Source organism: Taudactylus pleione, unplaced genomic scaffold (assembly GCF_031769625.1).
Source record: "Taudactylus pleione unplaced genomic scaffold, aTauple2 ptg000462l, whole genome shotgun sequence".
NCBI lineage: Eukaryota > Metazoa > Chordata > Amphibia > Anura > Myobatrachidae > Taudactylus > Taudactylus pleione.
Genome location: NW_028284864.1, coordinates 1,812,670 through 1,833,821, shown reverse-complemented (window position 1 = coordinate 1,833,821; position 21,152 = coordinate 1,812,670). Strand labels below are relative to the sequence as shown.

The window sequence follows — 21,152 nt, the reverse complement described above, 5'->3', positions numbered from 1 at the left end:
GAAATGTGGGGATTACTGTTTAGCATAATGAAAATAGCCCAAACTGTGGCATGACGCAAATTAATGGGTACGAATGTGGGCATAACGTGCATTGTGGCCATTATTTGTACAATGTGAATAAGGGGCACTACTGTGGCTTAACATGAATAAAAGACACTACTGTGTGGAGTAATGTGAATTGTGGGCACTACTGTGTGGTTTATTTTTAATTGGTGGAATTACTTTAGTGGGTTGGAATATATAGCTAGCCCTCCATGTCCCAGGTTGATACTGCCCATAATGTTTATTTTTATTTCCCTTTAATATGCCCCTACATGCTGGACACTTCCCATACCTGGCACACCTGGGGGGTGGGGGCGCAGTAGCACACACATGCCCCGGGTGCCATGACTAAACGCTACACCCCTGACTACGGGCATTGTTCCGGAAACATTGGAATAGAGAGTCCTTGCTTGAATTATTAAGATGCCGAGTGCCACCATTATTGCTTGGATACGTATGGGACATCACCCCATGGAGGGCACCGGCACCTGGTAGAGATAGATATATATATATATATATATATATATATATATATATATATATATATATAATGTATGAATGAGAGGCAGATGCTTCAATTTTACAAATTACCTTTTAAATAATTTATTATTGGCTGCAAGTTAAATATTTCATTTGAAGTTGGAAAAAAAAAATACTCAGAGCGACATTAATTCATCTATTTATTATATTATAGTGGCTGTCAGGGCATGCTGGGACTTGTAGTTCCACAGCAGATCGCCAGAGAGCCACACTAGGCTTCTGCTTAGTCGTTGCGTACATCTCCTAGCTGTGTTCCGGATGTCACCCTCCATCGTATCCCCACCCCTCTCACCTCTCCGGAGCAGGCCCCGGGCTGCCCCCCTCACTCCAGCCAGCATCATTCCCCGGGACGGACAGGCAACAAGGGCAAGCAGGGCAGCTCTGACGTCACACCCTGTGTCAGGTGCGGCTGCCAAAGAGCTCCGGGTAACTTCCGGTGCGTGAGAGCGTGAGAAGGTGAGTTCCGGCTGTAGAGGGTAAGAGGAGCGGACAGCACATGGGGCGATGACTGGGGGAGGTATTTGCACACCGAGCCCCCCTACCAAACCCACCACAGTTTTTGCACTGGGTGTGAGGGTGCTCAGGAGGGGGTCATTCTATCCATAGCCACAGTATAGTAACACTGAGTATTACTCAGCATGTGACCCAGTGAGTGAGTCTCCCCACCTCCCACTGTATGTTATTCATGTTCTCATATTTATATTCCATATAATGTCATCAGGCTGCACATTCTGCCACCAATTCGTCATCTTAACTCTCCCCCATTGTGGTAATAGCCTGCCTCTGCTTTGCCAATTGCCCTCACCTGAGGACTGTATTTGGTGGTTGATGTTTAAAAAAAAAATTTTCTACATTAAACTGGGGTGAAATGCAGGTGTATAGTTAGTGAAACATAGGGCCTGATTGCAACTGCGATTACGCACACGGGTGGCCTATTGCGTACTGCGTATGCAGTGCGCGAAGATTCCACGGCGATCGCAGTGACTACGCAGAGCGATTGACAGGAAGTGACCGTTTGGGGCTGTTGACGGGACAGTGGTCGGGGAAATGCAGGCGTGTCATTGCGTTTGAACACCGTTACAGGGGCGTGCATAAATTAGCCTCTGCGATGCCATACGCAGCCTGCGTGCGATGAGGGTAGCAAATTCTGAGTAAGGTCAGACCTGTTGTAATCGTGCGTGAGGCTCCGATGGTGCTCGATGTTACCGATGGTTTGTCATATTTGATAATTATTATGGATGTGAGTAAGGGGATGTGGGCGTCCTTATGTTCGATTGCGATTGCAAACATTAGCATATTTTCACAGCGGGTCTGCGTAAGTAATCGCAGCTGCGATCACAATAGCGATCGGTAATGAATCAGGCCCAAAGTGAGCAGATGTGCCAGACCCTAACAGAGAGTAAGGTTGGCCATTATGTCACACAGGCAGACTGTTTTCACATTGTACAGCGCCACATACCCCCTATAAGGCACGCTGTTTTCACATTGTACAGTGCAACATGCGACGACGCATTTCTGCATAAATATCGGTCACATCGGCGGCCATCTTACCCTAGCGGCAGGTCTGACCTGCCGCAGCCTTGGGAGCTCTCCTAACACGCAGAACTGCGCCTGCACTCGCAGTGGCTAATTTATGCACGCCCATGTAAGGGCGTTTACCTGCGTTTTTCTGACCACTCCCCGTTACCACCCCCAAACGCTGACAACCTGTCAATCACTTTGTGATGGGATCCTCTGTGCGTCAGTAATCGTAATGCGACTACTGCGCACGCTCAGTGCGGCTTAAACGCATGCACGATTGCAAACATTCTCGATCGGCCTGAAAATCGCATTAGCGTCCATCTCTGAATGAGGCCCAAAATTATATGATTAAAGTTTATATATTGTACCTGACTTTTTGGGACATTGCACCAAACATTTAAACAGATTTCCATGTACTGTGCAGCTGTTGTTTCTGTCTTAACAATAAATAAAGAAGGACGTTGTATATTAAAACTGTTCAACTTCGTTGCCCTGCAAGTTATTTTCTTGAGCAATTTCATGTCCCATAGTGAAGGTTTGAAGTGGAACCAAGGGCCTGATTCAGAGCCGCTCGTTCGTTCCGACCGATGTTCGCACAACTGCGCATGCGTACGGATTTTAATACGCATGCGCGAACCAGTCAGTGCGGCAAAAAATTGTGTGCTCGCTAAATAGCGAATGCCTGCTAATTTGAGTGACAGAATGAGGCGTTTGTGGGTGGTAACGGGAAGGTGCTTGAAAACGGGGAGTGGAGATCCGAACGCAGGCGTGCCAAACGGACAAAACGGGCGTTTTATGGGTGTGCATAATTACTAAAGCAGCGTCATCGACCAAGTCACTTGGTTGTTTTATAGTCAGAACTGCTCGCATGATTGCGGTAGGAAAAACCAACCACAAGAATAGCGAGCAGTTCATACGCCGTCCGATGTACTCGATTAATCTAATAAATAGCGGACATGACGTATGATGCGAGCGGCCAGGGGGCGTTTTTTTCAAAATTACGTTCGCATGTTTTGTTCGCTCGTTCAGACATAGAGGCGTGAACAGACCGCAAAGATCGAACGGTTAATTTAATTAGCCAGCCCCTTTTTCTGGACGAGCGAGCGCAAATAGCGTCCGGCTCTGAATCAGGCCCCAAATACACACAAAACGGATTATTAAGTTATGTTATGTTAGGGACATTTATTGATATATGGTGAAGACAATTTACACTGATATATATGAATTCTAACAGGGAATGTTCCTGAGAAGCTGTAGAAAGGAAACGAGCTGCTGTTGGTCATATCAAACAATCATGCGAGGAGAAATCTGAATAAAGTGACGGGCGCGCAGCTGTTTTTCTGCTTAGCGCGGCGCTAACAGCCACGCACCCGGCACTTTGGTCAGAGAATGACGGTTAACGCATCTTTACACCCTTGTTAAGGCGTGATAACCGGCATTCTCCGACCACACAGCGCACTGAATTGAATAGCTCCGGGAGCCCGCTCCCGGCGCTATTCAATTCGCGTTGAATTGAATCGCCCCCAATGTTACTTTACTGTTTTCCCGTTATCTGCTAATTAATGCCGGGTACACACTGGAGCGATGTCGGCACAATATGTAGTTCCGGCCGTATCAGAACGACATATCTGCCGCATCACTCAGTGTATACGGCCAATATGCGCCCTCCCACGGCCGCTTGCGACATCGTCCGGTCGGCCGTGCTGCTTGTCCAACCGGACGTTGTCGCAAGCGCTCCTGTTGCAGGTAATGAAGGACGGAATGAGATATTGTTCGGGCCCGTTGCGCCGACATATTGGCTGGGTACGCAACACTCAATGGGGGGAATTCGATTCAGTGCGATGTTAAATAGCGACGGGAGAGAGATCCCGAAGCTTTTCAATACACCGCGCTGTTTGGGTGGGCTAAGGATTTCTTTTCGCACCCCCCTGTTTTCCGTCATAGTGGGGCGCTAACAGCCGCGCGCTCGGCAGTTTGGTCAGAGAATGCCGGTTACCGCGCCTTAACACCCTTGTTAAGGCGCGAGAACCGGCTTTCTCAGTCAACACAGTGCACTGAATTCAATAGCTCCGGGAGCTTGCTCCCGGCGCTATTCAATTCGCGTTGAATTGAATTCCCCCCCAGTGTGTACCAAGCTAAAGATTGCCGAACGCAGCTTGCCCCCCGCCGTCGTTCCGTCGCTGTCGGCATCGGCAAGTGTGTATGCACTTACACACTTGCCGATGCCGGCACCCCCTCCGGGTCCCGTCGCTAGCGATATCGCGCTGGGTACACATTGTATACTGTGTACCCAGCATAAGGCATATTTGCCCCAGAACCTTTTGTACGCAAGATTTAAAGATGCAAGTATCTTAAGATGTGTGTCACTCAAAATGCACACGTGGTAACATAGGTGTGCAGGTGTATGTTTGTAACTTTTCCGTTCAACTCCAAATCACCCCATGGTGTTGGCCTCCGCACTGGTTTAGCTCCTGGGTTGGTGAACTTTTCATGACGGGTATGGTAGAGCTTTTCACGCAATGTATATTGTCACTTTACATATGTGATTTATCTACATCTCCCAGGCACCCAAAACTCCGGCTTATTACAGAACATGGACCCTTCAGAAGAGGCCGCTGCTCAGGGCTTAACGAGCTCCACGGAGGAGAATTATTTTGTGACGTACACATTTACAGACCGCTCTCACAGCAGCCGTGTGGCTCAGAGCATCATGAAGCTGTGCATGGAAGAGGAATTATTTGCTGATGTCACTATTCTAGTGGAAGGAAAAGAGTTCCAGCTACACAGACTGGTCCTTTCTGCCCAAAGCTGCTTTTTCCGCTCCATGTTCGCCTCCAATCTGAAGGAGGGACGTAACCGCGTCATCCAGCTGCAGGATGTAAGTGAGAGTGTCTTCCAGTTGCTGGTGGATTACATTTACCATGGGACGGTGAAGCTGCGGCTTGAGGAGCTACAGGAGACCTATGAGGTGTCTGACATGTACCAGCTGACGGCCTTGTTCGAAGAATGTTCTCGCTTTCTGGTGAGGACGGTGCAGGTGAAAAACTGCCTGCAGATCATGTGGCTGGCGGACCAGCACAGCGATACGTCTCTCTACACCGCGGCTAAACACTGCGCCAAAACCCACCTGTCCCAGCTGTGTGATACAGAAGAGTTCCTGAACTTGCCTCTGCGGTTGCTGACGGACGTCATTGCAGGTCAGTTGCCGGAGATGTCTAGCAGCATTTGAACGTCAAATGGAAAAGCATTATAAAGGTTGTGCTACCAGACTGAGTACCTACACCCTAAGGTGGGGGGGGCGATTTAATTTGGTGGGATGGACGTGATGTGCCGCTTTGGAATGGCAAATTGCATTCAGCGACACCTAAAGTTTTTATTTAAGTCCCATAGAGAAATGCAGGAAAACGTGATGTTACCTAACGGGCAGATATGTGCATTGCGGCGATTTTTGGCACCACATCGCCATTAATTCAGTTTCCCTTTAAGGACCTCATATAGGGTGCCGATCAGCACCTGGACAAACTAAGTTGGGATGCAAGGAGTAAGGGGGTACAAATGTAATTTCCGATTTATGTAACTGGCGGATATGTGCACATCCGCGCATTGTAGCGATTTATGGCGCCATATTGCCAGGAATTTAATTTCTCCCTAAGGGTCTCATTTAGTGTGCCGATTAGCACCTGGACAAACTATGCTGGGATGCAAGGAGTAAGGGTTTGCAAATGTAATTTATTTCGTTTTTTTATTTTATTTTTAAGTTGTTTTAGGATGCGCCATCCTCTCCTCATTTCTAAATCAGGGTTTGCTTATATCTCTAAATGAGACTCTTAAGGGGGGGCATCCACTAGACGATTTTATCCCTGTCCAACCTCTTAACGATTTTCCCTTGAAGTTTCCCTTGAAATATGATCTTCCACTCTGAACAATTTGCAAAAGATTTGCAAAAGATCTAACAATAAACTATGTTGTTTTAATCTGTGATTGAGAGCTTTCAGCTATAATGGGCAGACAGTGGTTCATCGTTTGATCGTTCAGCGTGAACGATGTGTAAACGATGTGTAAACGATGTGTAAGCAATCAAGTGAAATTGACCTGCATGTTCAGTCGATGGAGGAGACGATCAAACGACCAGCGGGAGCGCGCATCGTACATCGTTAGAAACAATTACTGCACGATTTGCAAACGATGTTCAAACGATGTTTGAACGATTATTGAACGATTTTATCATTATCGTTCAATCGTTCAACTTTATCGTCTAGTGGATACCCCCCTTTAGAGGGCGATTCAGTTCCAGGCGATGTCACTTACTTTGCCTTGTACCCCCTTACGGGTGCCTAAGAAAAGCTATAGCGTAAGTCTAGGTGATGTGCGTACTGTGTAGCCAGATCACGACCACACTGCTTGAAGTTGAATCGGCCCCTAAAATAGTACCTATACAGCTGTTTACTCATGCTGTAGGTTTGTGTGTAGTAGTAACAGTTTGGCTCAACAAAATATAAAGATATTTTCTCCTTCATCCAACAGGGGACACTGGAGATCAAGACACTGGGGTATAGATGGGTGGATGAGTGGAGCTGGCACTTTAAATTTATAAGTGTGAGTGACTCCTCACCCTCTATCCCCCAGAAGCCTCATTTTAGAATTGTACCAGAGGGAGCCTGTCACTTGGGGCTGAGTTTAGCCCCCACTTAGTATTTTTTTTTATTTTTTCTTTATTTTTAGTTTCCAACACAGCATTGAGGACAGGCAGACAGAGAGCTGCATCTGTCAGCCTGCTACATGGAGGCATCAGGCACCCGCCCCGACTAATCGAGAGTGAGTGTCTGGGTCCCAGGCTTTAGCTCAGGGAGGGACATGCCACTGCCTATTATAGAGGCTGTGTCCATGCCAGCGTTGCAACCGCAGGACCTGATGCCAGCAGCGGTAAGTATACCTCTTCCCCTGACTAGCAGGGTCCTCCTGCTGTGCTTCTCTGTAATAGCGCTGCTAATCAGTCTACAGCGCTTGTTAGCATGCGGATCAGCGCTGTAGTCAGCGCAGCTTCAGTTTCTCACTAGCCATGTCCCCGGCACCAGCGGGATTGGGAGGGGGCAGAGCCTCGGCGCTGTGTTCAGCACGCCTCGGCAGTGCTTCTGACTGCGAGGCAGCTTCCGTATTGGCTCTCTCCCAGCAAGGGGAACAGCCCATCAGCCCTCTCATCTGTACAATTTTACACAGGTGCTTAGTGTGCATGCTTCTGCACTAGTAACGCTGACAGCTGCGTATCGCAGATCCACTCTCCTGCTCAAAACTCCAGTGGTGATTCAACCCTGTCAAGTGTCGTGAGTGCACTGGGGTGTTCTCTGGGCTGCTGAGTGAGGGTAATCTGCATTAAGAGGGATATAGTGACTCCTCTCCCTCTGTACCTGGTGGTTCCACTCTATATCTGTGAGTGAGGTACATCTGTTGCTGTCTGTGTAGTCTAAGACATCATGACAGGCAAAGGGGCAGCTGCAAAAGCATCACAAAAGGTGTTTGCTTGTTCTAAATGTAACACTAAACTTTCTCAGGCGCGCTCTGATGAAGCGGCCCTATGTGATATATGTATCTCTGGGGGACCCGTTGTGGTGGGACCCTCTTCAGATTCAGCTTTTCCTCCACCTTGGGTATCCACCTGGGCAGGCGTCATGTCCGATCTCTCTGCGGAACTAGCCGTTTCACGCAGAGACAGGGAATTGGCTAGGAACCAGGTTCAGGTCCCACCGAGAGAGAGCCAGGTTGGGAAAGAGACTTAGCCAGTTCTGTGGAGGGCTTGGCTCTGCTCATGGGCTCTTTTGCTTCCTCTTCTAGGGTCGGACGACTCTGTCGCAGAGCTTCTTTCTCAAGAAGAAGAGGAAGGTGATTTGGAGACCCTTTCAGTCAGTGACGACTTTCACCAACAGGCCTCTGATTCGGGTGTCTAGGCAGTGGGGGCCCTCATCCTGGCGGGACGATGAGTCCAAGGTATCTCCAGATGCATCCTTATTTGGAGCCAAAAAGGAGGTTAACAATTTTCTTTCCTTTTTCACATGAATTAAATGCTCAATTGTCTACAGCTTGGCAGCATCCTGACAAGAAATTTCAGGTGCCCAAGCGGTTTTTGACCATTTACCCTTTTCCTAAGTCTGTCACTGAGAAATGGGAAGCTCCTCCTACAGTCGATCCGTCAGTCTCGCTGCTCTCCAAGAAGACCACGTTGCCTGTTCCTGGAGCTACAGCTCTTAAGGACAGTTCCAACCGTAAGTTGGAAACCACCTTAAAATCCATCTGTTCAGCAGCAGGGGTGTTGCTCAGACTGGCTTTGGTTGGCTCCTGGGTCAACAAAGCTGTGGAGGAGTTGGTCAGCGGCCTTGAATCGGGAGTACCTAGGTCCGACCTTGTCATCCTAGCCGAACACATTCGTGAAGCTTCCAGGGACATTGGTCATGCTGGATCCAAGATCTCAGCGCCAGCAATAGCGGCTCGCAGAGCCTTATGGCTGAGGTCCTGGCAAGAGGATGCGGAATCCAAGAGGGCCGTGCAGGGCCTTCTGTTTACTGGGGATATCCTTTTTGGAACTGAACTGGGCAAATGGACCAGGCTACAGGTGGTAAGTCTACCTTTTTGCCCTCCACTTCTCCCATTCCACGTCGCACTCAGGCTGATCCTTTTAGCTCCTTTCGGGCCCCTCATCCTTTCGGGGACGTCCATGTGGTGCCTCCTCGGCAGCCCGTGGAGGTAGGGGCAGAGGCCACCAACCTTGTTCGACCAGCAGTCCGGATCAAAAACTTGCAGACAACCTACCGCATGATGGACTCCAGGCCCACCTCGGAGACTCCAAGGTGGGGGCTCGTCTTTTGCAGTTCAGGTATGTTTGGTATCACACCAGTTCATCGATTTGTATCCACAATCTGGTGTCTCTGGGCTACAAGATAGAATTTGCAGCCCCCCCCTTCACGTCGCTTTTTCACCACAGGTCTTCCTGTCTCCCGACAGAAGCAGATGGTGCTTCTGTAGGCAATCCAGAAGCTTGTGGATTCTGAAGTTTTGATACCTGTTCCAGCCCATCAGCGTTGTCAGGATTTCTACTCCAATCTCTTTGTAGTCCCGAAGCCAGATGGCTCTGTAAGACCTATTTTGAATCTGAAATCGTTAAATCTTTATCTGACGTTTTACCGGTCCGATGGAGTCTCCTCACTTGGTGATTGCAGGTCTGGAACATGGGGAGTTTCTGCCGTCCCTGGACATCATGGATGCTTATCTCCATGTCCCAATTTGAGAACCACATCAGGCTTTTATTCGCTGCGTTTAATGGCGTGGCTGTTTATTCCGCTTTCTTACGACGCAGAGGGATCCCAGACTTTGTAGTTCCCACCATGCGCTGGGCACGCAAACCGGTCACATCTGCTCATTATCACCGTATCTGGCTTTCTTATGTAGCCTGGTGTGAGGACCGGGGGTTTCACCACTGTTTTCCGATTGTCCCATCGTCTTCTTTTCCTCCAGTCGGCCAGGACGCTGGTTTACGTCTAGGTTCTCTTATTGTCCAGTTATCGGCATTGTCAATATTTTTTCTGCGCCACCTTGCCTAGTTCCCTTAGGTTCAGACCTTTCTACAGGGGGTCCTTCGGATTCAGCCTCCGTTTTTCCCACCTACAGCTCTGTGAGATCTTAACTTAGTGCTGACATTTCTTCCGTCTTCAAAGTTTGAACCCTTGGAGAATGTGGATCTCAAGCTTCTCACTTGGAAGACAGTCCTCTTTTTGGCCCTGGCTTCGGCAAGGCGGGTTTTCGGAATTAGGAGCTCTCTCGTCGGCCTCCTTATCTAATTTTTCATGATGATCATGTGGAATTTCATACTAGAGCATCTTTCCTGCAGAAGGTGGTGTCTGCTTTTCACATCAATCAACCGATTGTAGTTCCAGTGTTGTCAGACGACTCTCAGACATCACTCACTTTGGATGTCGTACGGGCTCTCCAGATTTATGTGGCCTGTACCGCGGCCTTACGGAAGTCGGATGCCTTATTCGTTCTTTATGATGCTTCCAAATGAGGTTGGCCTGCTTTTAAGCAGACGGCCAGATGGATCTGTCTGGCCATTTGACAGGCATATATAGCCAATGTTCGGCCTCCGCCGGTCTCTATTTCTGCTCATTCCACTTGTTCCGTGGGGGCTTCTTGGACTGCTTGTCGGGGGCACTTCTGCTACCCAGTTGTGCCGTTCGGCCACTTATTCCACACCTTTGTTTGATTCTATTGGTTTGATACCTTTGCGGCCTCAGAGTCTACTTTTGGTCGCAAGTATTTTGCAGGTTCCCTAGGCCTCTCCCACCCGGGGGGGGGGGGGGGGGAGGGGGTCTTTGGGAAGTCCCCAGTGTCTTGATCTCCAGATTCCCCTGGTGGATGAAGGAGAAAGGTGGATTCCAGTACTTACCGTTAAACCCGTTTCTCAGCTTCCAAAGGGCACACTTGATGCCCTCCCAGCACTGCTTTACCTGCCATTGTGTTCTGTTTTTAAATATGTTATGTGTGTGTTTTCTATTCGGCTATTTTGCGCCCTTGTTGTTTGTTTCTTGCTCCTCAGTTTATTTCTTCTGATTCTGTTTCCGTCTCCTCGGGTTCCATTTCTCTAACTGGGGCTTCTGGGGTATAGAGGGGGACGAGTTACTTACACTTCTAAATTTAAAGTGCAAGCTCCACTCATCCACCCATCTATACCCCAGTGTCTTTGGACCTGATTCAGAGCCACTCGTAAGCGGCAGCTCGTTCGCTCCGAGCGATGTTTGCCCAACTGCGCATGCGTACGGATAGTTATACGCATGCGCGAACCAGTCAGTGCGGCCGAAATTCATGTGCTCGCAAAATAGCGAATGCCTGCTAATTTGAGTGACAGGAGGAGGCGTATGTGGGTGGTAACAGGGGAAGGTGCTTGAAAACGGGGAGTGGAGATCCGATCGCAGGCGTGCTTAAAGGTCAAAACGGGCGTTTTATGGGTGTGCATATTTAAAACAGCAGCGTCATTGACCACGTCACTGGGTTTTTGTAAGCCAGAACTGCTCGCAAAATTGTGGTAGCAAAAACCAACCACAAGAATAGCGAGCAGCTCATACCCTGTTCGATGTACTCGATTAATCTAATAAATAGCGGACATGACGTAGGATGCGAGCGGCCAGGGGGCGTAGTTTCCCAAAAAACGACCGCAAGTTTTGTTCGCTCGTTCAGACCTAGAGGCGTGAACAGACCGCAAACAGCGAATGGTTCATTTGAATAGCCACCCCTATTTTCAGGACGAGCGAGCGCTAATTGCGTCCGGCTCTGAATCAGGCCCTTTATCTCCAGTGTCCCCTGTGATATTGGAGAAACGGATTTAACGGTAAGTACCAAAATGCTTTTTTTGCTGCCCCCTGAATTGAGCATACTAGGTCTGCGATTTGTTTTAGGCAGGCTAATCCTGTTGCTCGGCCTGCGTGTTTGGCCACTTTGGACTGATACGGGCCATTCAGAATGCTGCTTTATTACCTGATGTGCCGATCAGTAATAGTAAGTGTAATAATAGTAAAAGACACCACACGCATGCTGGCTATAGTCACCTAGTGACCAGATTTATTGGTGTTCCTCAAAATGATCTCTTTCATTTCCATCAGCTAATTTCCAAATATCAGGACAGTTTGCAGATACCACTAGTGATACTGCTGCATGTGTAAACCGTATTTGTCCTATACAAAATTGCAGCCAGCCTGTAGTGTGTTATCCTAATGTCCAAGATCTCGGAAACATCACGCGTACATTTAGTGTATCGGTTTATTTACTTAATTGCCTAACTTTTTCCCCAAAATATCTGATTTTTTTCATTAATTGATTATGTAAATCACATCTATGTAATAGCGTATTTAATAATATTTTAGCAGAAAACACGCCATGGGTGTGTCTAGCAACACTCTGTGGAGTTGTCTAGTAGCCCACTGTAGCATTATCTCCCCCTCCCCTCCTCCCCAAACACCACCTGATAGTAGCCATAGATCTCTATTATGAGCAGAATATTATAAGGTTCGTAGGTTAGACCAGTCTTGAGATAGTCAATGTGTAACTCTCTTCACCGGGGTGGAGCAACCTGCAGCCAGTGAGATAATAAGAACTTTCACATCACTGAGTGAACCAATAGCCTACCGGGGCATTAAAAGCTCCATAGTCTTCTTTGACCAACCTGTAGAATACTAGAGCATTATAATGCTCAGAAGTGTATTGCATTTGTTTAGCCAGATAAAGAATTATAATGTTCACAACACCATGTTGTGTCATAGCTCGGTATTCCTCGGTAACCGTTGTCTTTTCCCTACAGATGGAGTTCCCTGCTCACAGAATCCCACCGTAGCCATCAAAAACTGGATTAATTTCAATAAGGAAGAGCGGGAGGAATATTCTGAGATACTGCTTTCTAGCCTGAAGGTAAATTATCACGGGCTATTTCTGCCTGCGCAATTCCTTTAAATTCAACAATTGTCTAGCAAAATAGCATTTATTTGATTCTTACGTGGGGAACATTTACGAGATGAACTGATGTGTAGCGACCAATCAGGTATTAGTTTACAGTTTGTAATCTGTATTTGAGATTGACCAAATTTGTGACGTGCACCAGTTTTCATAGATATCCCCATTATCTTTTCTGTTGTATCATGTTGCTTCTTCTCCTATGGCTTAGCCTGCAAGAAGTTACCCGTCTTCTGAGCCTATGTGAATTTTTAATAAGAGTATGACCATCAGATAAACAGGATCCTGAGGTCGTTATTATACTGCAGGAAATGTTAGTGCATAAACTTGAAAGTACCCAAATACAACACCGAGACAATCTGTTTATCTCCTGGAGCCCATCTCCGGTGGAACTGTGAAGACCCATCCCTGTCTTCCTCTTGGCTCCTTAGATTCGCACCCCACCTGCTGCCAGCAGCAGGTAACACTCCTGGCTTAAGTGCCTGGAACGGGATGCAGTCAGGAAGTCGACAGTCTGCTTCCCGACTGTCTAATGACAGGCGTCGAAATCCAGACGCCTGTCATTTTACCTACTCCGGGAGCCCGCCGCCCAGCATACCGAACGAAGGTAAGCCGGGCGGCGGGCGTGGACAGCCGCATAGGTGGGGGAGGGTTAGGATAGGGGCTCCCGGGGGGACTTGGGGTTAGGCACCCCCTCGGGAGGGTTAGGCTAGGGGAAGGGGGGGTTAGGGTTAGGCACCCTAGGGGGGAGGTCAGTGTTCTGCACCCCCACGGGAGACTTTCGGTTTAGGCTATGGGGAAGGGGGTTTAGGTTTAGGCACTTACAGGGGGGTTATGCACTTTGTGGGGAGGTTAGGGGGGGGGTTAAGGTTAGTTATAGTTAAAATACTTACCTGTGGGGATCTTCAGTTGCGGTCTTCCGGCGTCGGGATTTGAACTTCATACCCCTGAAGCAACCTGTTGAACGTGACACTATTTTTATGCCTAGTGATTCATTGGCTGCAGACAGTAGTCAGGGATAAGAATCTCTCAAACCACGGCATAGGACCTGCATTGTTTTACTACTAGCGGTGTTCCGGGGGGAGGGCATTGGGGTGTAGAATGTTAATAATAGAACTTTGCTTGGGTCGCCTTTTATATTCTTTTATAACCGTAAACTAAAATATGGACATTGAACTTTTAACATCATGGAATCATCCCCTGGTTTACTTTAATCTAATGACTATGGCAGTATTAATGTTTAAATGTCCATTTTTTTTTCTTTTTAAGGAAATTGGGGAAAATGTGCACATCTACCTGATTGGGAAGGAGGAGTCTCGCACGCACTCCATCGCCGTCTCCCTACACTGTGCGCAGGATGACTCCATAAGTGTAAGTGGACAGAACAGCCTGTGCCACCAGATCACAGCGGCCTGCAAGCATGGCGCCGACCTGTACGTGGTGGGAGGCTCCATCCCCCGCCGCATGTGGAAATGTAACATGGAGACCATGGACTGGGAGCGATGCGCACCGCTCCCCAGAGACCGCCTGCAGCACACGCTAGTGTCTGTCCAAGGCAAGGACTCTATATTCTCTCTCGGTGGTAAGACTCTACAGGACACGCTCTCTAATGTGGTCATTTACTATCGAGTACAAGACAATGTGTGGACGGAAACTAGCCAACTGGAGGTCTCCATCTCCGGAGCTGCAGGTGTGAACCTCAATGGGCTTATCTACCTGATGGGAGGGGAGGAGAACGACCTGGACTTCTTCACAAAACCCTCGCGTCTTATTCAGTGTTTTGACACTAACACTGAGAAGTGCCACGTGAAACCCTACCTGTTGCCCTTCGCCGGGCGCATGCACGCGGCCGTTCACAAGGACTTGGTGTTCATCGTGGCAGAGGGAGACTCGCTAGTCTGTTACAACCCGCTTTTGGACAGCTTCACACGGCTCTGCCTGCCCGACGTCTGGAGCTCCCGGCCGTCTCTCTGGAAAATCGCCAGCTGCAACGGCTGCATTTACGTTTTCCGAGACCAGTACAAGAAAGGGGACGCCAACACCTTCAAATTAAACCCAGCCACCTCTGTGGTGACGGTGACCAGCGGGATTCGCTTCCTGCTTACCAACCTGCAGTTCTTGTTGGCATGAGGCTTACTCTGCTCTGTAAGAGCTGCCACACATGGAATCCCTTGGCCCGGGCATGCCCTCGTCTTGCCAGCAGGCCTCCCACCAGAAGAAAATGGTCAGACTGCTCTATAATAAAAATCGATGGGACCATCAACTTAATACAGTGGGCTTGGTGCACCATAATCAACCAGCTACGTGTTCGCTACAGCATTGTTCCATGCTGATTTACCTTTGCTTAGATTTCCTGGTTGTGTCTTTAAGGTGAAAAGCAAACTGGGCCTGTCTGACCTGAAAACACACTTACAAAACACAAAAATCCTGTCAGGTTTGTAAATCTCTCCCCTGACTTGGCTCACAAAGTCTTCAGTGTCGGTGATCTTTAGTAGCCCTATGAGCTGAGTGACATAACCATCCGATGCTACAGATAAATGTGGCATTGCAACGTACGACTGAAAATAAGTAGGAAGTGTTTCTAAATAACATTATACCCTTAAATGAAATCAGTCTTAATTAGCTTTTACAATTGCCTCACCACACAGAATTATTTATATATCCTCAAAAGTAAAATGTAGGAAGCAGCCATTTTGTCCGTGTTGTCAGCACCAGCTGAGGTAATCACACTAATACTTATTTGAAGCCGTGGGTGTTTTTTTTTTTCTTCACTTTGACAGAATATAAGCAGGTTACTCCTATTTACTATTTCTCTTGTTTGTTTGTTTCTTCAGGCTGCTATTAATGATTTATAACTCTGGGCGGTGTCATGGACTACCATGATGACCACAGTCACATGGCACAAGAGGTAGTGAGCAGAGAGGCTTTGGAACGCCCCACTGATCTCTGTATGCATTGTATATTGTAAAATCCTACCCTCTGCCTCCTCATGGCATACTGAGAGATGTGTGAGATGTGTGCCTGTGGCAGCCATATTTTGTGACTTCCAGATAGATTTTGAAATAGGAGATTTGTAGAAGGAAAGCCAAGAAAAAAGGACTATCGTATTCATGCTTAAAGGGTACTTGCTATTCAAATAAAAATTAATAAATTAACCTTCTATGTGGGATTGCTGCTTTAAGAACGTAGTACAGTACTTATATCTGAAATGTTCCATAAACCATTGGAATCAAGCACACTAATTTACACTGATGAGCAAATATATTTATACTGAATATAGAGTATAATCACTTACTTATACAAACCACACTGGATATTTACCTTAATCTGAGAATGTTAAGTAATCACATATTAAAAAGTAAATAGTTTGTCTTTTGGTTTTGTCCACACTATATTTTGAGAGTAGATTGGTACATGATTTTGCCCCATCCTGTTTAGTGGTCAGTCATCTCTATGGTAGCGATAGTTGACAATATTTCGCACTTTTTGTCTCTGCGCGCTCCCATTTTTCACATGATCCAATTACAAAAGACGTGGAAATTCATTCGCACGAAAACCGTTCCTGGAATAACTGACGAAAAGTACTGGTGAGTGTGGGGAAATGAGTCTGTACCCCATAAAAAGCCTAACTGACATTGGAAATCAATATAATAGTGTATCAGTGGCCCTAATAAAAGTATTTGGTGTTCTTAAATTGTGTCAAATGGCTGTTATATGCATATTTGCATAAGTGTGGAAAAATTATAAAAAATTATTTTTTTTGGGACAAAATAAATGCACATAAAATGGGCGTACATTAAAATTGGTGAAAGTATATTTTTGAGTCAAAAAAGTGCACTTTGAAAATACACCAGGTGCAGACACCTGCAATGTTTAAAATGGGATGTAGTTAATTTACCGGCGGCCGGGATCCCGACCCGGGACTAAAGATAGGCATTGAAATCCTGACGATGAAATCCCAACAGCCGGCATCCCAAACGAAGGTAAGCGGGGCCCTGTAAGCTGTTAGCCGCAGGGGGAGGAGGGTTAGTTGTAGGGGCCACAGGGGGAGGTTAGGGTTTAGTGTGCGGGAATGGGGGGCTTGCATTAGGCTCCCCCCCGGGGGGGTAGGGTTATGCCCCACTAAGGGAAGGTTAGAGGGGGGAGGATTAGCATACTTACCAACCCTGTCAGCATCTTCACCCTTCGGTCTTCCGGCGCCGGGATTTCATACCCATTCCGTTTAAAACATGTTCCATCCATACAGCCCCCCAAAATACCAGACCCACTACTTTAATTCCATTTTCCACCCCAAAATGTACATGTCATTGTTGGCCAAATTAAGCTAAAAAAAAATAAATAAATGGGGGGGGAGGGGGTGTCTAAGGGGTTCTGAACCAAGTCCTCACATTTTGAAACAAAAATAGGGATTTTGCACAACTTTTCACCTTCTCTGAAATGGTAAAGACAGTTTTTGTCTACGGAGATTTCACACCTGCGAAAGCTTTGGCAATATGATAGCCCTATACCTTTTTCAGGACTAATATTACCATTCAGTTTCTGGATAAATTCTTCATTCATATTGATTGTTGGAAAAAAATTTGTTTATTTAAAACGACTTTCAAATGTGAGTTCGGAAGGTGTCATTGTACGTGTTCCAGTTCCTGAGTATATTTTGCCCACACTATACTGGGACAGGTACGGGTTATGCATATCTCATGTGACCAGGCCTGTCCTAGTATAGCGCACAGAGAGTTTATAAAAACCGTACAAGTGATTATTATACATATGGTGGTACCTAGTTCTTGCTGTATCCTTTCAGCAGGGCCAGTACTAGCCTTGTGGTATGCCCTAGAACAGGGGTGGGCGATAAGCAGTCCTCCAGCTGTTGTTGAACTACAAATCCCAGCCTGCCCTGCAACAGTTTTAGCATGGCCAAATAGCAAGACTGTAGCAGGGCATGCTGGGATGTGTAGTTCTACAACATCTGGGGGTCGCTTATTGCCCACCGCTACCCTAGAAGGCTCCTACCTCCCAACTGATACATTAAGTAGCAGGCATGGGGTGCCGCTTCCGACAGAGGCTGGGAGCCTCCTAGGACACCCCCAAAGGGTTGGCACCTGCCCTGCTGAAAAGATCCAGCAACATCTAAGAAGGACCATATGTGTAACTATTGCTTGGACAGCTTTTATAAACATGCTCTGTGCGCTATACTGCAAGAGGCGACGCTTGGCTGTGACATCATAGCCAAGCGCCACACTCCCATTATAACACTGACATAGAGGGAGCAGCAGCTGTCAGCTTCACATGTCACACCACTATCTGGCGCTCCATGGGGTGTGCGGCGGCTGCATTTAAAACAATAGATTGGTCACTTTATGTCTCCTATTCAGGGTTTATGCACCCAGAAAACATTGGTGCCCTAGGCAACTGCTTAGGTCCACCTAATGGCAGCTCTGGCCTGGTTGCCTGTGCTATACTTGCTATGAGTGTCCCTGTCTGTCTTTCTCCAGCCTTAGAGTCTCTTCTTCAGTACACCCAGCCAGGGGCATAGGAACGACATTTTCGGCCAATGACTACTATAGGATAAGGAGCCCCTTTTACTCACGTTTGGTATCTCGTTTTACGACGGTTGTAACAGTGACTGTAGATATACAAAGGGCTCGATTCAACTCAGCACGATGCTGAATAGCCGCGGGAGGGAGCTCGCGAAGGTATTCAATTCAGCGCGCTGTTTGGTCCGACTAAAAGACTTCTCGCACCCTCTAGAGGGTGCGAGGAAAAAGCAGACTGGAGCGCCAGCGCGTCTGTTTTCCGTCATTGTTTTTGGGGTTGGCCAAGTTTTATTGTTTATTTTACTATAAAAATGTATTTATACATTATTAAATATTATTATTATTAATATTAACTACAAATTATTACAATAGTTGTTCGAAAGATAGATAAACTCAATTGTTCATCTTAAAAATTTAAATTTTTCTTAGTCGTTAACCTAGTTTTAATTCGGATTTTGTTGACTGCCTAATCTCATTAGTTTAAGAGCATTTTTTTTATAGTCACTGCCTCACTGGTTATGGTACGTGCCATAATATCTGGTATGTGCTATAATATCTGGTACGTGCTATAATATCTGGTACGTGCCATAATATCTGGTACGTGCCATAATATCTGGTACGTGCCATAATATCTGGTACGTGCTATAATATCTGGTATGTGCTACGATCTGGCGACAATGAGACTGCTGCTAACGCTTTAAACCTTCCACTGGCCGCAATCATTTGCTCTCTATGTTCCTTTGTCATACAACTTCCAAGAACAGTCAATGGGAAGCGCAGCTTCCCGATCTCGTTTGTATTCTTATTCTTACTGCAAGTTGTGATAGCAAAATGAGTGCGGCTTCTAAGAAAGAAAAACCCAAAAAAAAGCATTTGCAAGAAAAAAACATGAACAAACATGAAGATAACTTAACTTTTTGGTAAACAGAAACAATAACAGTTGGCGAGTTCAAATAAAGCTATCATCGCTTCCTTTTTATTTCATTCATCCCCATTCAATAAATAAATAAAATAGAATAATTAGCTTTTGTGTAGAAGTTCATGGGGGGGGGGGTGTGTGCAAAACACAGTTTTTGCCCATCCAACTAAAATAATGGGCGGGGGGGGCAACTACACCCCCCCCTGGTTCCTATACCCCTGTACCCACTGAATGTGTTTCCTATATCTTGCAAATACTTATGTATGTTTATGTACAGATATAGCTATATACAAATGCTTTAATTAAAGTACACGTTGGAATTTATTTATCAATATTAATGAAAACCACACTGTTGCCCTACTCATCTATAAAACAGGAAACAGCTGCTGAAATAGACTTACCTTGGGGCAGGGAAAGGTAGGTTCTTCTGACAAATCAAGGCGACAGAGTCCACTTCAAGAGGTGTGATTGGCAGGGGTAGCTGGGGTCAGGGGCGTAGAGAGGGCGGTTCCAGTGTAGCGCAAGCTCCAGGCGATTAAGGTGTCCAGAGGCGCCGCCCGCTGTGTACCCGGCAGCTGTCTAAGCTGACAGCCTGGCGGGCTGGGCCGGGGGGCAGAGTGCCATGTGCCCCCTGGGCCGCAGCGCCATGTGGGCCACGGGCAGTCTGTGTCTCTGTGACACAGCTGCGCTGCACGTGTAGTGCTGACCGTACATAGTTCAGAGGTTCTGAATTCAGTGCACTGTTTGGTCCGACTAAAGGACTTCTTGCACCCTCCTGAGGAAAAATCAGACTGAAGCGCCAGCGCGGCTGTTTTCCGTCATTGTTTTTGGGGTTGGCCAACCCTAGTTTCATTGTTTATTTTACTATAAACATTTATTTATACATTATTAAATATTATTAATATTAACTACCAATTGTTGTTAGAAAGATAGATATATTAATTTTTAAGATGAACAATTGAATTTTTTTCATAGTCATTAACCTAGTTTTAATTCAGATTTCGTTGACCGCCTAATCTCATTAGTGTAAGAGTATTTTCAAATCTATAGTCACTGCCTCACTGGTTATGGTATGTGCTATAATATCTGGTATGTGCTATAATATCTGGTATGTGCCATAATATCTGGAATGCGCTATAATACCTGGTATGTGTTATAATATCTGGTACATGCCATAATATCTGGAATGCGCTATAATATCTGGTGCGTGCCATAATATCTGGAATGCGCTATAATATCTGGTACGTGCCATAATATCTGCAATGCGCTATAATACCTGGTATGTGCTATAATATCTGGTACGTGCCATAATATCTGAAATGCGCTATGATATCTGGTACGTGCCATAATATCTGGTATGTGCCATAATATCTGGAATGCGCTATAATACCTGGTATGTGTTATAATATCTGGTACATGCCATAATATCTGGAATGCGCTATAATATCTGGTACGTGCCATAATATCTGGAATGCGCTATAATACCTGGTATGTGTTATAATATCTGGTACATGCCATAATATCTGGAATGCGCTATAATATCTGGTACGTGCCATAATATCTGGAATGCGCTATAATATCTGGTACGTGCCATAATATCTGGAATGCGCTATAATACCTGGTATGTGTTATAATATCTGGTACATGCCATAATATCTGGAATGCGCTATAATATCTGGTACGTGCCATAATATCTGGAATGCGCTATAATATCTGGTACGTGCCATAATATCTGGAATGCGCTAATACCTGGTATGTGCTATAATATCTGGTACGTGCCATAATATCTGAAATGCGCTATAATATCTGGTGCGTGCCATAATATCTGGTATGCGCTATAATACCTGGTATGTGCTATATCTGGTACGTGCCATAATATCTGGAATGCTCTATGATATCTGGTATGTGCTATAATATCTGGTATGTGCTACGATCTGGCGACAATAAGACTGCTGCTAACGCTTTAAACCTTCCGCAGGCCACAATCATTCGCGCTCTCTGTTCCATTGTTGTATAACTTTCAAGAACAGCCAATGGGAAGTGCAGCTTCCCGATCTCGTGTGCATGCTTATGCTTACTGCAAGTTGTGATAGCAAAATGAGTGGGGCTTC

At 46.4% G+C, this 21,152-nt stretch overlaps 2 protein-coding genes across 4 annotated transcripts in view; one reads left to right on the top strand and one right to left on the bottom strand.

Moving 5' to 3' along the window:
• NDUFS3 (NADH:ubiquinone oxidoreductase core subunit S3) overlaps nucleotides 1-1,046 on the bottom strand; it is a 36,074-nt gene extending 35,028 nt beyond the window's left edge. The window contains exon 1 of the mRNA XM_088448661.1: nucleotides 875-1,046. Within this exon, the coding sequence (XP_088304787.1) occupies nucleotides 875-923 (49 nt within the window). The 5' untranslated portion in view covers nucleotides 924-1,046. The remainder of the gene's footprint in view (nucleotides 1-874) is intronic.
• On the top strand, nucleotides 885-15,743 carry KBTBD4 (kelch repeat and BTB domain containing 4). Of its 3 annotated transcripts, none has more exons than XM_088448658.1 (4): nucleotides 885-1,038; nucleotides 4,668-5,300; nucleotides 12,440-12,546; nucleotides 13,858-15,743. In XM_088448658.1, the coding sequence occupies exons 2-4, from the start codon at nucleotides 4,697-4,699 to the stop codon at nucleotides 14,716-14,718; spliced, it is 1,572 nt and encodes a 523-aa protein (XP_088304784.1). In that variant the 5' UTR covers nucleotides 885-1,038; nucleotides 4,668-4,696; the 3' UTR covers nucleotides 14,719-15,743. The 3 variants fall into 3 exon arrangements, with proteins under 3 accessions (XP_088304784.1, XP_088304785.1, XP_088304786.1); XM_088448659.1 differs by having other exon boundaries at nucleotides 1,023-1,058; XM_088448660.1 differs by lacking the exon at nucleotides 885-1,038 and adding an exon at nucleotides 1,101-1,230.
• Nucleotides 15,744-21,152: the final 5,409 nt, after the last annotated feature.